This window comes from Heteronotia binoei, chromosome 1, assembly GCF_032191835.1.
Source record: "Heteronotia binoei isolate CCM8104 ecotype False Entrance Well chromosome 1, APGP_CSIRO_Hbin_v1, whole genome shotgun sequence".
Classification (NCBI taxonomy): Eukaryota; Metazoa; Chordata; class Lepidosauria; order Squamata; family Gekkonidae; genus Heteronotia; species Heteronotia binoei.
The window spans coordinates 233,851,216-233,865,173 of record NC_083223.1 but is presented as its reverse complement, the minus strand read 5'-3'; the positions used below and the strand labels follow the sequence as shown (position 1 = coordinate 233,865,173).

The following is a 13,958-nucleotide window of genomic DNA, read 5'->3' as shown; positions in this document are numbered from 1 at the left end:
GAAAAATCTAAGACCATTGATTGATGTGCAGCATGTTATTGTGGATGTCTATTCTGACAGAGAAAACAATCATTCTGTGCAAAATTCTGAATTGGAGACGCCTTTTCAACCATCCCTGATACCTACTCTGATCTCATATAGTGACAAAGCTGTATAGGAAGCAGCTCTTCAGAGCTAGGTAATTTAGACAGAGAGGTGGCTTGCTGCTCTGCTCCAGCAGCACTTTTTAGGGTCCTCTGTTCTGAATCCATGGGTCTGATAGCACTCCCTATGATGAAGGATCTGTTGGCTGTTACTACTGGTCCATATGTCTATCTCTTCTTCATTGACCTTTAAAATTGCAAATGACCAAACTATTATAGGTTGTCACCAGCTCTTTTCTGAAGAAAAGATTTCACCATGCCTTGATGCAAACCTTGACAGGGAGAGGGATAGCCAAGGTACTCCAAATGGAGTCTGTGATGGTTCTTCGAACAATGAACTTTAACAGCTAGGTATGCAGCAGATAGCACAGCAAGAAATCTTCTCTCTGTGCCTGTTCTGTGTGTGAGAGAGAGGAAGAGGGAAGCAAGAGGCAGGAAACAGGAAGCAAGGAGCCACTAGGGAGCTGGTAGGGGGCAAGCAAGCTACAGTGCGACTACAGGAGCAGTCATGGAAAAGAAAGTAGGAAAAGAAAGTTGCTCAGGGGTTGGATTTGAGCCCTATTATAGGTGATAACCTATAATAGTTTGGTAATTTGCAATTTTAAAGGTTTCATTAAGGAGTCATGTCTGGCTGCATTCTGTTTCCTTAGTTAATGTAACAAAGGCAAAAGAAAAAGATTTAGCCTGTGAATTTGTAAGAATTATTTAATTGACATATTGATGAAGCTGTAGCGGGGGAAATCAGAAAAGAAGTCATATCACAGCAAAATATTGAAAAATCAATCCAGAAGGATACCATTGTCAGTGGTGTAGGAAACTACTGAGAGATCCAGGAGAATTAGCAGTTTCACACTCCCTCTCTCCGTTTTCTGTTGCAGCTCATCCAGCAAGGTGACCAAGGATGTTTCAGTACCATAACCAGGCCTGAAACCAGATTGGAAAGATCATGTAGATATTACTCTGAAATTTAAGACTAAACAATATGCCAGGACATTTTCATGTTACGTATTTTCTTGGAAGAATTACCACGTGCATTTGGCATGTTGAGGAGGTAGCTCGCCACCTTGGGAATCCATCAGAAGAACTATGTTCATACATGGCATTCTGAAGTATTAGATAATGCTCACATAGAACTAATCTTTGTGGTCTCTTCTGTCACAGAGTTTCAGTTCCAAGTGGCCTGAGAGAATAGAGACTATCTAGTTGTTTGAGTCTGTGGTTCCCTTTCTATGAGTTCTTTTTAGTATTTGACAATGATTTAAGGGATAAGAAGCCTTTGGGGGGGAGAGAGGGGCACAAATCCTGATGTGTGGGGGAATTATACCACATAACACTAATTAACGTTTAGAACAATCAACAAAAGTGGTCATACCAGACATTATCTCAGACTTGGTAATATGCCAAATTGAACCATTTAGACCAGGTGTGTCAAGCATGCTGCCAGCGGGATGCACTTGGCCTTCGGAGGGCTCAAATCCACCCCCTGAGGAACTTTCTTTTCCATGACTGCTCCTGTAGTCGCACTGTAGCTTGCTTCCCCCCCCCCCCCCCACACACACACAGCTTCCTAGTGGCTCCTTGCTTCCTGTTTCCTGCCTCTTGCCTCCCTTTTCCTCTCTCTCACACACACAGAACAGATACAGAGAGAGAGCCTCCTCCCCCACGCAAACACACACAAACACACAGCTTCTGCTTCCTTCTCTGGGGCTGCTTCTCTTTTGGGGAGGAAGGGAGGGGAGGAAAGAGAGAAAGAGGAAACAAAAGTTGGGGTCCCACAACAGCTTCAAGGCCAACAATGTTTTATTTCAGACATAAGCTTTTGTGTACAATCATACTTCTGCTTTGGAGGATGGGTGGATGGACACTGAGGAAATGTACATTGAGGAAATTATTTTGGCTTATTCTGAAAAGATTTTTTAAAGGATTAGATTTCTCTGTTCCCAGGGGTTTTTTTGTAGCAGAAACTTCTTTGCATATTAGGGCACAGACTGTTCCTATCTGGATTTATTTTCTTTCAAAAAGACCCTGATTAGAAATTAGAACACTTGAATTGACCCTTATATCATGTAGAGTGGAGTGATTTCAGATGTCGCACATTGGTAACGAGTCCAGGATGGCACTTTGTCTTGAGCTTCAATATCAGTTGCAATTCAGCAGTTTCTCTTTCTAATCTTCCTTTGAAATTCCTTTGTGAGAGCACTGCTACTCTTAGGACAGCAACTGAATGTTGGGGTTTATAATGTCAGACATGTCCATTTATTCTTTGCATCCTCCTGGACTGAATCCTCCTGGATGGAATTGAGACCTAGATTTCCAGTCTCATTACCAATGCTAGTATCTCCACACCTACTACCTCTTTGCATATCACACCTAATCCAATGAAGCCTGCTATTGTCATTCACCCGCTATTGCCATTTGACATATTAAATCACCTTCATGATGCCTCATGTTACATTTTATGGCACACATGGCCCAGCCCAACGAAGTGACATTTATGTCATATCCAGCCCTTGTAACAAATGAATTCAACGCCTCTGATTTAGACTAAGCCTCATTCAGAGCTCTGTTTAAGGATTTGGATTTTTCTCCACAAGAAAGGAGTAGAGCTATCCTGGTCTCAGTTCAGAAGTTTTAGAAATGCCGTTTCCAGTCGACTGTAGGGTTTCTAGCTTCTGCTACTTCAGTAATCCCTTTTGTGAGATTAAGAATGTGTCCTTTACTTAATCAGATTGTCTGGTATTTTAATCGCCTGTCAGATCACCAAAACTCTACATCCACAGAATCTAAATTTGTTGAGTTGGATCCAGCCAGCATTTTGCTGGTGAAAAGGGGAGGGTAATATCTCTTGTAGCCTCCAAAAAGAATGTGCTGAGGACCATAGGATCTGTGTGGACAAGAGAAGTGTGGGATAAGGACTGTAGCAAGGTGGGGAATTAGGTGTGAGGTTGAGTGAAAAAGCTATCTGGATCCAAATCTATAAATATGCCAAATAATACAATTGTATATGCTAAGAATTTATAAATGTAACATTTCATGTTGTTAAAGCAGCAAAATAGGTTTAGGTTTGATAGAAAAGTCAGTATTGTGTGTATTTCAATTTCTAAGCATTCTGCCTCTCCCTGCGGTTTTGTTCGGATGACTTAAAAAATTCCAGAAACTTTACATCTCTAGTCCTCAGTAAATGATGAAGATAATATTTAATTAGTTCTGTCTTTTTCTCTCTCTCTGGGGGAGGGGAGGTTGTAAACTAAGACTTTAGTTTCATATTTTAACTGACTTTTTTTTTTTAAGTGAGGAAAAGACTGAACAGTTGCTGGATTGTAAACAAGAACTGGAACAGATTGAAGTTGAATTAAAGAGACTACAGCAAGAGGTTTGGAAACATGAAATTGCTTCTCAAGCCTTTATGCTTGGCACAAGTGTAGCTATTTATTTTTACCAGTTTAATCACTGATACATATGTCAAGGGAGCATGTTCTCAGTTAAGCAGACTTTTGCTAGGAGCAATTATAGTTCTTACATGGATCCACATATGCTTAATTTGTTCAGTACCATCAATAATTTTATTGCTTAATGCTTTAGTTGTCCAAACTTTCATGAAAACTAACTCTTCTGTCAATTGATGTTTACTGTGCAGTATCAGTTTTATTTTCTACCAGATCCGATTTTGAGTAAAATAGAATTTTCTCTCATTTGCTAGAATATGAATTTGCTTTCGGATGCACGTTCTGCCAGGGTGTACCGAGATGAGCTAGATGCTCTTAGAGAGAAGGCAATCCGTGTTGATAAGCTTGAAAGTGAAGTCAGCAGATACAAAGAGAGGCTACATGATATTGAATTCTACAAGGCTAGAGTAGAGGTAACTTGAAATTTAAATGTTTTATTAAAGGTCTTGTCTGTTCGTTTTCATAGAACATTCCATTTGTGGAAGAGTCCCAGTTTACCACTTTGTGCCAGAGGTATATAATTTTGGTGATCTTCATTTTCTCTCAGGTCTGAGAGACAGATGTGGAAATTGAAATACAGGGCCAAACTACACATGATGTGGGAGACCTCTACTCTGAATCTCACATAACCTTTTGTTTTTTAAATCTAATAGCAAACATTAGATGGATAAATGTTTGATTCGGATCAGGGGCATTATATAGGGAGTGGGTTGTGGGTGGGTTTTTAGTCCTATCTTCCATGCCATTTTCCTGATGCAAATCACATTCACCCACCTTGAGTTGCTGTCTGCTCGCCATGGGAAAAATGAACACCCTTATGTATTCCTGTATGTTTTTCTCCTGGAGGCAAATATCAGCTATGTGTATGTAGCATTTTCATCAGGAAAATGATGTAGGGGAACAATACTTACATACCCCTCCAGTCCAAGTCCCCTGAATGCACAATTGCTAGTAGTTTTTTACAGCAGATGTAAAGGGGAGCCCATAGCTTTGAAGGTACTCTTTCTTGGATTTGAAACTGTCCATGTATCATGAATCTCTTTTCTAAATGAAAATGAAAGATCTGATTATCAACAGAAGTATAGTGTCCAGATCACGTGAAGTGACCACTTTACTCAGCTCTGGTTAGACCTCACCTACAGTAGAGTATTGTGTTCAGTTTTGGGCACCACAGTTTAAGAAGGATATAGATAAGCTGGAATGTGTCCAGAGAAGGGTAATGAAAATGGTGAGGAGTCTGGAGACCAAGTCCTTTGAAGAAGGGTTGAAGGAACTGGGTATGTTTAGTCTGAAGAGGAGCCAATTGAGAAGTGATATGATCATCATCTTCAAGTACTTGAAAGGCTGTCATATAAAGGATAGTGCAGAATTGTTTTCTGTTTCCCCAGAAGTGCGGACCAGAATCAACAGGTTGAAATTAAATCAGAAGAGTTTCTGGCTAAACATTAGGGAGAACTTCCTGACATTTAGAGTGGTTCCTCAGTGGAATAGGCTTCCTCAAGTGGTAGTGGGCTCTCCTTCCTTGGAGGTTTTTAAGCAGAGGCTAGACGGCCATCTGACAGCAAAGCTGATTCTATGAATTAGGCAGATCATGAGAAGGAGGGCAAAAAAGGCTGCATCAGTGCTTAGTTCTTGTGACCCTTTCTTACACACCCAGGGAAATGCCGATTGCCCGTTTGGGGTCAGTCAGAAAATTTTCTCTAGGCCAGATTGGCAAGAAATCCTGGAGGTTTTTTGCCATCTTTTGGGTGTGGAGCAGGGTCACTGGGGATGTATGTGTGGGAGGGAGGTATTTGTGAAGTTCTTGCATTGTGCAAGCGGTTGGACTAAATGACCTTGGAGGTCTCTTCCAACTCTGTGATTCTGTGATTACAGTCAACGGTATTGTTGAAATGTGTGCTCTGTCTGCACCCCTCAGCACAGTCTTTGTAATCAGGAATTGGCTTTAGTTAATTTATGCTTACCTTTTACATGCTTAAAAAAGCATACTTTCAGGATTTTAATCCAAGGAATTTACTATTGGCTTTTGGAATGCCCAGAAACGGCAAGGAAAATCTACTGTTCTGGAGACATAACCAGAACTTTGCTGTTCACAGCATCTGAATGGATTGGCGTGAGTGTCAAAAGTATGCACAAGAATATCAGCACCCATTGTAGGATATAGTGTTGCTAGGGCAAAATCACAAGACTTCCTACCTGCACTGGGGTTCCATATTGATATTTACTATCTGAAATTTTGGCATTTGAATTTGGACTTTATCTTGGTGGGTTCCAAAGTAAAATTTGAATTTTAAATGAATTTTAGCTCAATATTAAGAATTATGGATTGGATCCAAAGAACCTTGAAAGTATACCTCTGGTCATACAATGAAACTTCCCTGCCTCTCCTTGTCTTCTGCAGCACCTTGGGACACCCAAGAAAGCTGCTTCTAAAGGTCAAGGTTTCCTTAGACACTATATGGGGAAAAAGGGTGTTGCAGCTAAAGGGAGAAATGTGTGAAATGCCTATCACAAAGAATACTTTTGAATCCAGTCCTATGTTTCTAATATTCATATTGCCAAATACATTTTTGTGAGATACTTTTATAAGATTTAAATAACATATAACATTTTGAAAAACTAATTTTCTATGGTTTTTTTTGTTTAACACTTGCATACAGTAAGTACACGCTTAATATATCTGTTTTATTTATATAGGAACTCAAAGAAGATAATCAAGTATTGTTGGAAACAAAGACAATGTTGGAAGATCAGTTGGAGGGGACCCGGGCTCGTTCAGATAAATTGCATGAACTGGAGAAGGAGAATTTACAGTTAAAAGCTAAATTACATGATATGGAGATGGTAAGCATATAAGAGCCCTAGCCTGGATAGCCCATGCTAGCCCAATCTTGCCAGATTTTGGCAGCTAAGCAGGGTGGATGGGAGACCACCAAGGAAGTCTAGGGTTGCTAATCAGAGGCAGGCAATGGCAAACCACATCTGTTCAGCTCTTGTTTTGAAAATACTCCAGATTCAGCATACATTGTCAGTATCTTGAGGGCACTTTCCATCATCAGGCATACAAGATAAGCTCTCATATGTATAGATTTAAAAAATGAACTATTATTAACTTTAACATTCAAAGTCAGCAAAATAGTTTTTGGTACTGCAGAAGTTGGGGGTTTGTTGCAGTTACTGTCACTTTGAAGTCACTTTTCCAAATGTAACCATACCTTTGATATGATTAAATACAGCAGAAATACCTAGAAATAGTTACGAGAAAAGCTATTTTATGTAGCCTGATCTAGCTTCTGTTTAAACAAATCTCCAAAGATATGTTTTTGCAATTTGAGAGGACTTTTAAAAGAGCTTCATGTAAACAATATTTAAGGAACGTGATATGGATCGGAAGAAAATTGAGGAACTTATGGAGGAAAACATGACTCTAGAAATGGCTCAGAAGCAAAGTATGGATGAGTCACTTCATCTTGGATGGGAACTTGAACAAATAAACAGATCCAGTGAACTATCTGAAGGTAGTTAAAAATTTCTTTTTCCTATTGTTATATGGAAAATGATGAAACTGTAGATCTCAGATATTCTAAGAGCTGTTTCAGGTGTCTATAAATTGTTCAACTCAAAGATGTACCCTAGCTTGTTCATGAATGCTTTGCTTTGCAGGGGCAAGTTTTATTAGTGTACTCTTCAGGCAGGACTGTTGCTGATATGGTTGTGTTGCCATAATTGCCATTGGAGCATTTTAAAAACTGCAGAACTAAACATAACAAAATGCATTTTTAAGACACTCTTGTTTTACATTAGAAAATACATGGCATCATGAGCTGTTATCATCCAATTGTATTACCATGATCAATCACAATATTTTAATGAATACTGACACAATCTGGCTTCCTATATAGTGATTAGCTAATTACAAAGACCTTATATTCCTCTTTCCACAGTATTTCCTTTTTTCTTCCTCCTGGCAGCACCCATATCCTCGCCTTTCCCTGCATCCTTCTCTACTTTCCACAATCAACCTTTTATCTGCCTTCCATATTTAACCAAGTTATTTATTTACTTACTCGGTCTTTCATCAATCGCGGATTAGTGGGCGGGGGGGAGGGGTATGGAGACGCCACTCCCATATGGAGACGCCACTCCAACCCTGTAAGGGCGGAGAGCCTATTTTGCCTCGCCCGCGGAGCCTGATGGCCCCGGAACGGTTCCAGATGGCTCTTTGGGACCCCTGGCTCCCTGGCGATTCCCTTGACCCCCTAGTTGATGCCTGGCAAGATCGGCTAACTGGGGCAATCAACGAGATCGCACCTCGACGTCCTCTGCGCCCTCATTTGAAGCTGGCTCCATGGTACACCTCGGAGTTACGCCAGCTGAAACAAGGACTCAGACGACTAGAGAGGCAGTGGCGGCGCACTCGTGGCGAAGCGGCGAGAACATCTTATAGAACGCTTATGAGGTCATATGAGACGGCACTCAAGGCTGCGAAGAAAGATTACTTCGCAGCCAAGATTGCGTCTGCAAATTCGCGCCCGGCACAATTGTTCAAAATAATTGGAGATTTAACTACACTGCCCCAGGGCAAGCCAAATGTTAAAGAATTGGAAATAGGCTGTGAGGCTTTTGCGAAATTTTTTGCAGACAAAATCACGTCGCTCTGCCAGGACCTGCCCATCACATTGGATACAGTACACGAACTGGAGGCTCCGTGCCTGTCTTCAGGTTTAGTCCTGGATCATTTCGACCCGCTCAGCCTGGAGGAAGTCGACGGAATTCTCTTCTCTGCACGCCCAACAACTTGCAATTTAGACCCATGCCCCTCTTGGCTAATTAAATCTTGCCTGAGGGAGCTTAGATGTCCTCTACGGGACATCATAAATAGATCCCTCCTGGAGGGGCATTTTCCAACGCCCTTAAAAGAGGCCTTGGTCCGACCCCTCTTGAAAAAAGTACAGCAGACCCGGCCGAATTGGCAAACTACCGGCCGGTCTCGAATTTACCGTTTTTAGGTAAAATTATAGAGAGGGCAGTGGCGTTGCAGTTACAGGGTTTTCTGGATGACGCTTCCATCCTAGACCCTTGCCAGTCCGGCTTTTGCCCGGGTCATGGGACAGAGACAGTGCTGGTCACCTTGGTGGATGACCTCCAGCGGCATCTGGATCGAGGCGGTGTGGCAGTGCTGATGTTATTTATTTATTTTTTTATTTATTCGAGATTTATATCCCGCCCTTCCCACGAATGGCTCAGGGCGGCTTCCAACAATTAATCAAACATAAAATTTAAACAATTTCAAGTATAAAACAATTAAATATTTAAACAGTTAAAACCTTAAAAACAGAATATTTCAATTTCCTGTAAACAGATGGCTGGCCAGTTACATCGAGTTGTCGTCCTAGCTAAGTATAGGCTAGCCGGAAGAGGGTCGTCTTACAGGCCCTGCGGAACTGCGCCAAGTCCCGCAGGGCCCTCACCTCTTCCGGCAGCTGATTCCACCATACGGGGGCCATAACGGAGAAAGCCCTTTCTCTGGTGGCTTTCAAACGGGCTTCTTTTGGCCCGGGGATAGTGAGGAGATTTTGTGTTCCTGACCTCAGTGCTCTCTGGGGAACATGTGGGGAGAGACGGTCCTTCAGGTAGGCAGGTCCCAGGCCATATAGGGCTTTAACGGTAATAACCAGCACCTTGTACCGGACTCGGTATATCACTGGAAGCCAGTGCAGAGTCCGGAGACCCGGCCGGATGTGTCCCCACTTTGGGAGACCCAATAGCAGCCGGGCTGCGGCATTCTGCACCAGCTGCAGTTTCCGGGTCCGAGACAAGGGCAGCCCCATGTAGAGGGCATTGCAGTAGTCCAACCTCGAGGTGACCGTAGCATGGATCACTGTTGCTAGGTCGTCGCGCTCCAGAAAGGGGGCCAGCTGCCTTGCCCGCCTAAGATGAAAAAATGCGGACTTGAAAGCGGCTCCAATAGCACCCCCAAGCTCTTGACCCTGTCCGCCGCCATCAGCGGCGCACCATCAAAAGCCGGCAGGGGGATCCCCCTCCCCGGGCCGCAGCGACCCAAGCAAAGGACCTCTGTCTTCGTAGGATTTAGCTTCAGCCCGTTCAGTCTGAGCCACTCAGCCACGGCCCGTAATGCCTGGTCAAGATTTTCCGGGGCGCAGACAGGCTGGCCGTCCATCAGTAGATAGAGCTGGGTGTCATCAGCATACTGGTGACACCCCAGCCCATACCTTCAGGCAATCTGGGCAAGAGGCCGCATGTCAAACAGACCGCATGTAGATGTTAAATAACATCGGGGAGAGAACCGCCCCTTGGGGCACACCACAATCGAGTGTGCGCCTCCGGGATAGCTCCCTCCCAATTGCGACCCTTTGTCCCCGACCTTCCAGGAAAGATGAAAGCCACTGTAAGGCCAACCCCTGAATCCCCGCGTCGGCGAGGCGGCACGTCAGTAGCCGATGGTCGACCGTGTCGAACGCAGCCGACAGGTCTAACAACATCAGCACCGCCGAGCCACCCCGATCCAGATGCCGTTGAAGGTCATAGCATGCCGTTGAAGGTGTTAGACCTGTCGGCCGCGTTCGACACGGTCGACCATCGGCTGCTGACCCACCGCCTCGCCGATGTTGGGGTTAGGGGGTCGGCCTTACAATGGCTTTCCTCCTTCCTTGAGGATCGGGGACAAAGGGTGGCAATCGGGGGTGAGCTCTCCCAGAGACGTACACTACATTGTGGGGTGCCTCAGGGAGCAGTTCTCTCGCCGATGCTATTTAATATCTATATGTGCCCCCTTGCCCAGATTGCCAGGAGGTATGGGCTTGGGTGTCACCAGTATGCAGATGACACCCAGCTCTATCTGCTAATGGACGGCCGACCTGGCTGCACCTCAGAGAACTTGGACCTGGCACTGCAGGCCGTGGCAACTTGGTTAAGGCTGAGCGGGCTGAAACTGAATCCGGCGAAGACAGAGGTCCTTTGCTTAGGTCGGGGCACTCTGGGAGGGGAAATACCTCTCCCGGTCTTTGACGGGGCGCCACTGAAAGTGGCGCGCCGAGTCAGAAGCCTGGGAGTCCTACTGGAGCCTTCATTATCAATGGAGGCCCAGATAGCAGCTGCTGCCAAGTCAGCCTTTTTTCATCTGAGGCGGGCAAGGCAGTTGGCCCCCTTCCTAGAGCGTCGGGACCTGGCAACAGTGATTCACGCAACGGTCACCTCGAGATTGGATTACTGTAATGCCCTCTACATGGGGCTGCCTTTGTGCCGAACCTGGAAGCTGCAGCTAGTGCAGAACGCGGCTGCCAGACTGTTGCTGGGGCTCCCAAAGCGGGAGCACATACAGCCGGGGCTGCGTGGACTGCACTGGCTGCCAGTTATTTACCGGATTTGTTACAAAGTGCTGGTTATTACCTTTAAAGCCCTGTATGGCCGAGGACCTGCCTACCTTAGGGACCCTCTCTCCCCGTATGAACCCCAGAGAGCACTGAGGTCAGCAGGGAAGAACCTGCTGACTATCCCCGGGCCAAAGGAGGTAAGACTCTAGAGTACCCATACTCGGGCTTTCTCTGTTATGGCCCCACAGCTGTGGAATCAGCTTCCAGAAGAAATGCAGGCCCTGCGGGACTTTGAACAGTTCCGCAGGGCCTGTAAGACCATCTTGTTCCAAACAGCCTTCACCAGCTGAAACTACTAAACTACCAAGTAAACTTGCCAGCGATTATAGCACTAAATGCACTAATGTTTTTAGAATTTTAGTGGATTTTAATTAATTGTAGTTAAATGTTATTTATTGTACAATGTATGTATTGAGTTTTTTGCTGTTAGCCTCCCTGAGCTGCTTGGTCGGGGAGGGCGGGATACAAATAAAATGTGACTGACTGACTGACTTATTTATATCCTGCCTTCCTCCACAGTGGTGACCTAAAGTAGTTTATATCATTCTTCTCTTCATTTAATCCTCACAAGAGCCCTGTGAGGTAGGTTAAGTTGAGAGTGCACAGCTGGCTGAAGCACAGGCATTGAGCACCTTGTCAAAGTGGGGATTTGAACCGGATCCTAATCTGAAACTCTAACATACAACACTATCATTTGTGCAGTGGTTGCTGTTGAAGAGTAGTGAGAAACCAGGCCTCATATATCCCAGAAACACTCAGTATTTTCTGCAGATCAAGTGTTTTGAGTTTATTCCCTTTAGTACTGAACTTTATGATCCAAATGTTTAGCAGTAATGAAACACAGCCATCCACAGACAAAATAAAGGTGTCTTGATAAGGACCAAGCATGCTCTGTGTCTTCTAGGAGGGGTATAGAGCAGCTGCCAATTGAAAACCTGGAGGAGATGAAAATAGACTTGCTTTACAGTATTCTTGTCACAGGGCAGGTTCAGGAGTTACTTGTAAGAAGCAAGAGTTTAGGCGTAAGTTAGCAAAGTCAAGAGTTCAGTTCACAACTCAGAAACCAAAGAGTCATTACTGAGGAGCTGTCTGGGGGTATAGTTGAGAGGTCCAAGGGGCATGCTAGCTAGAGTCACACAAAACTAAGAGTAAAGGTTAGGAGCTGGTCCAGAAGTCACACAAGCAGGACAGGATCCAAAGCAATTGCCATATAGTTGTGGTAGAGTAATGTATTACTTCTACACCTAACAGCCTCCTTTGACTGGTTTTTATATGTATGTGCCTAGGAGTCAAATTTGCAGCCGGCTGCTTGGAAGTAATTCTGTAACTGCTCAGGCAATTGGTGTCAGGCCAGAAAGCGAGCACTCTGTCATCGCTCTTGCAGTTCTGCTTGCAGCCTTTGTCTACAGTGCTCAAAGGATGTGGGTGATACTGGAGGGCTGAGAATTATCAGCTCAGTTTCACCTGTTGACTCAGGGCTGGAGACTGTCCTGGTTCTGCATTAGCTGTTGGCTGTGAATCTTGACCAGCTTGCATTTTCTCTTCCTGCTTGCTAGCTTCTGCTGATTTAGAGTTGGCTGTACCTGACTTGTCTTCTCCTGAGGAGCCCTCTTCTCCCAAGGAGTCCTCACTGAGCTCTGACTGACCCACGACAATTCTCAAGGGAGAAATGTAGTTTGGGGTAGATTTTTAACTCCATTGTGGTTCTTTCTGCCCCACAACTTATTTTTTCCAGCAAAGTTAATAAATTGCTCCTCAGCACATCTCTGAATGGTTTGGCAACTATTTAGGATCTTTCTTGGAAAATACACTTTTCGTGTTTTAACAATTTATTAATAACACATTGTTACAATATTTAATTATCTTTTTCTTACACTAAACCATATGATATTTCACCCCCCCTCCCTCCAATATTGACTTCCCTGAAGTTATAAATTTAAATTCAATTCTAAAGGTACCACTAATCTATCAAAAATAATACTTTTAGTTAATACTAAAAAATTGTCCAATATCTTTTTATGTTCCACTCTTTCTCCATATATCCTTTGAATTTCTTCCACTCCTTTTTGAATAAGTCTAAGTCATAGTCTTTTAAGGTTTTAGTTAATTTGTCCAGTTCACTCCACGATAAAACTTTCACAATCCAATCCCATTTCTCTGGTATTTTCCTTGTTTCCAAAGCTGCGCATACAATGTCCTTGCAGTTGAGAGCAAGTACCAAATTAAAGTCCTGTCTTCCTTTGGAAATTTTTCTAATTGTAATCCAAGCAAAAAAGTCTCTGCAATTTTCTTGAAATCATAACCCAAAATTTTGGAGATTTCTTGTTGTATTATGTTCCAATACTCCTTCGCTTTTTCACAAGTCCACCACATATGAAAGAGCCTTCATGTTTTTTACATTTCCAACATCTATCCGACATCTTTTTGCTCATCCTAGCCAACTTTTTCGGAGTCATGTACCACCTATACATCATCTTAAAACAATTCTCCTTAATACTCTGACAAGTTGAGATCTTCATCGAGTTCTTCCAAAGGTGCTCCCATGCATCCATTTGTATTTCTCTATTCACATTAATTGCCCATTTTACCATTTGAGATTTTACTGCTTCTTCTTCTGTAAACCATTTCAATAGTAATTTATATACTTTCGATATTAATTTTTCATTATCTCCAAGCAGGACCCTTTCCAGTTCTGTTTGCTCGCGTCTAATTCCATCCATTTTAATATCATTTTCCATCAAGCTTTTAATTTGTTGCATCTGAAACCAATCATATTTATTATTTAACTCTTCCGCAGATTTTAATTCAATTTTGTCTCCTTGGATCTTAAGCAGTTGATTGTATGACATCGCTCTTTCTTCATCAGATTCAGCTGTTATTTTTATTACTTCTGCTGGCAGTATCCAAAGCGGCTTTCTCTCGTCGCCATATTTCTTATATTTTATCCAAGTGTTTAACAAACTATTTCTGATGTA

The 13,958-nt window shown here is 43.3% G+C and overlaps 1 protein-coding gene across 2 annotated transcripts in view; it reads left to right on the top strand.

Annotated features, from left to right (window-relative positions):
* The window catches only part of CCDC88A (coiled-coil domain containing 88A), a 201,985-nt gene that overhangs the window by 104,236 nt on the left and 83,791 nt on the right, over positions 1-13,958 (top strand). For both annotated transcript variants that reach the window (XM_060249353.1, XM_060249345.1), the window contains exons 9-12: positions 3,435-3,516; positions 3,844-4,002; positions 6,287-6,433; positions 6,963-7,107. In XM_060249353.1, the coding sequence (XP_060105336.1) occupies positions 3,435-3,516; positions 3,844-4,002; positions 6,287-6,433; positions 6,963-7,107 (533 nt within the window). The remainder of the gene's footprint in view (positions 1-3,434; positions 3,517-3,843; positions 4,003-6,286; positions 6,434-6,962; positions 7,108-13,958) is intronic.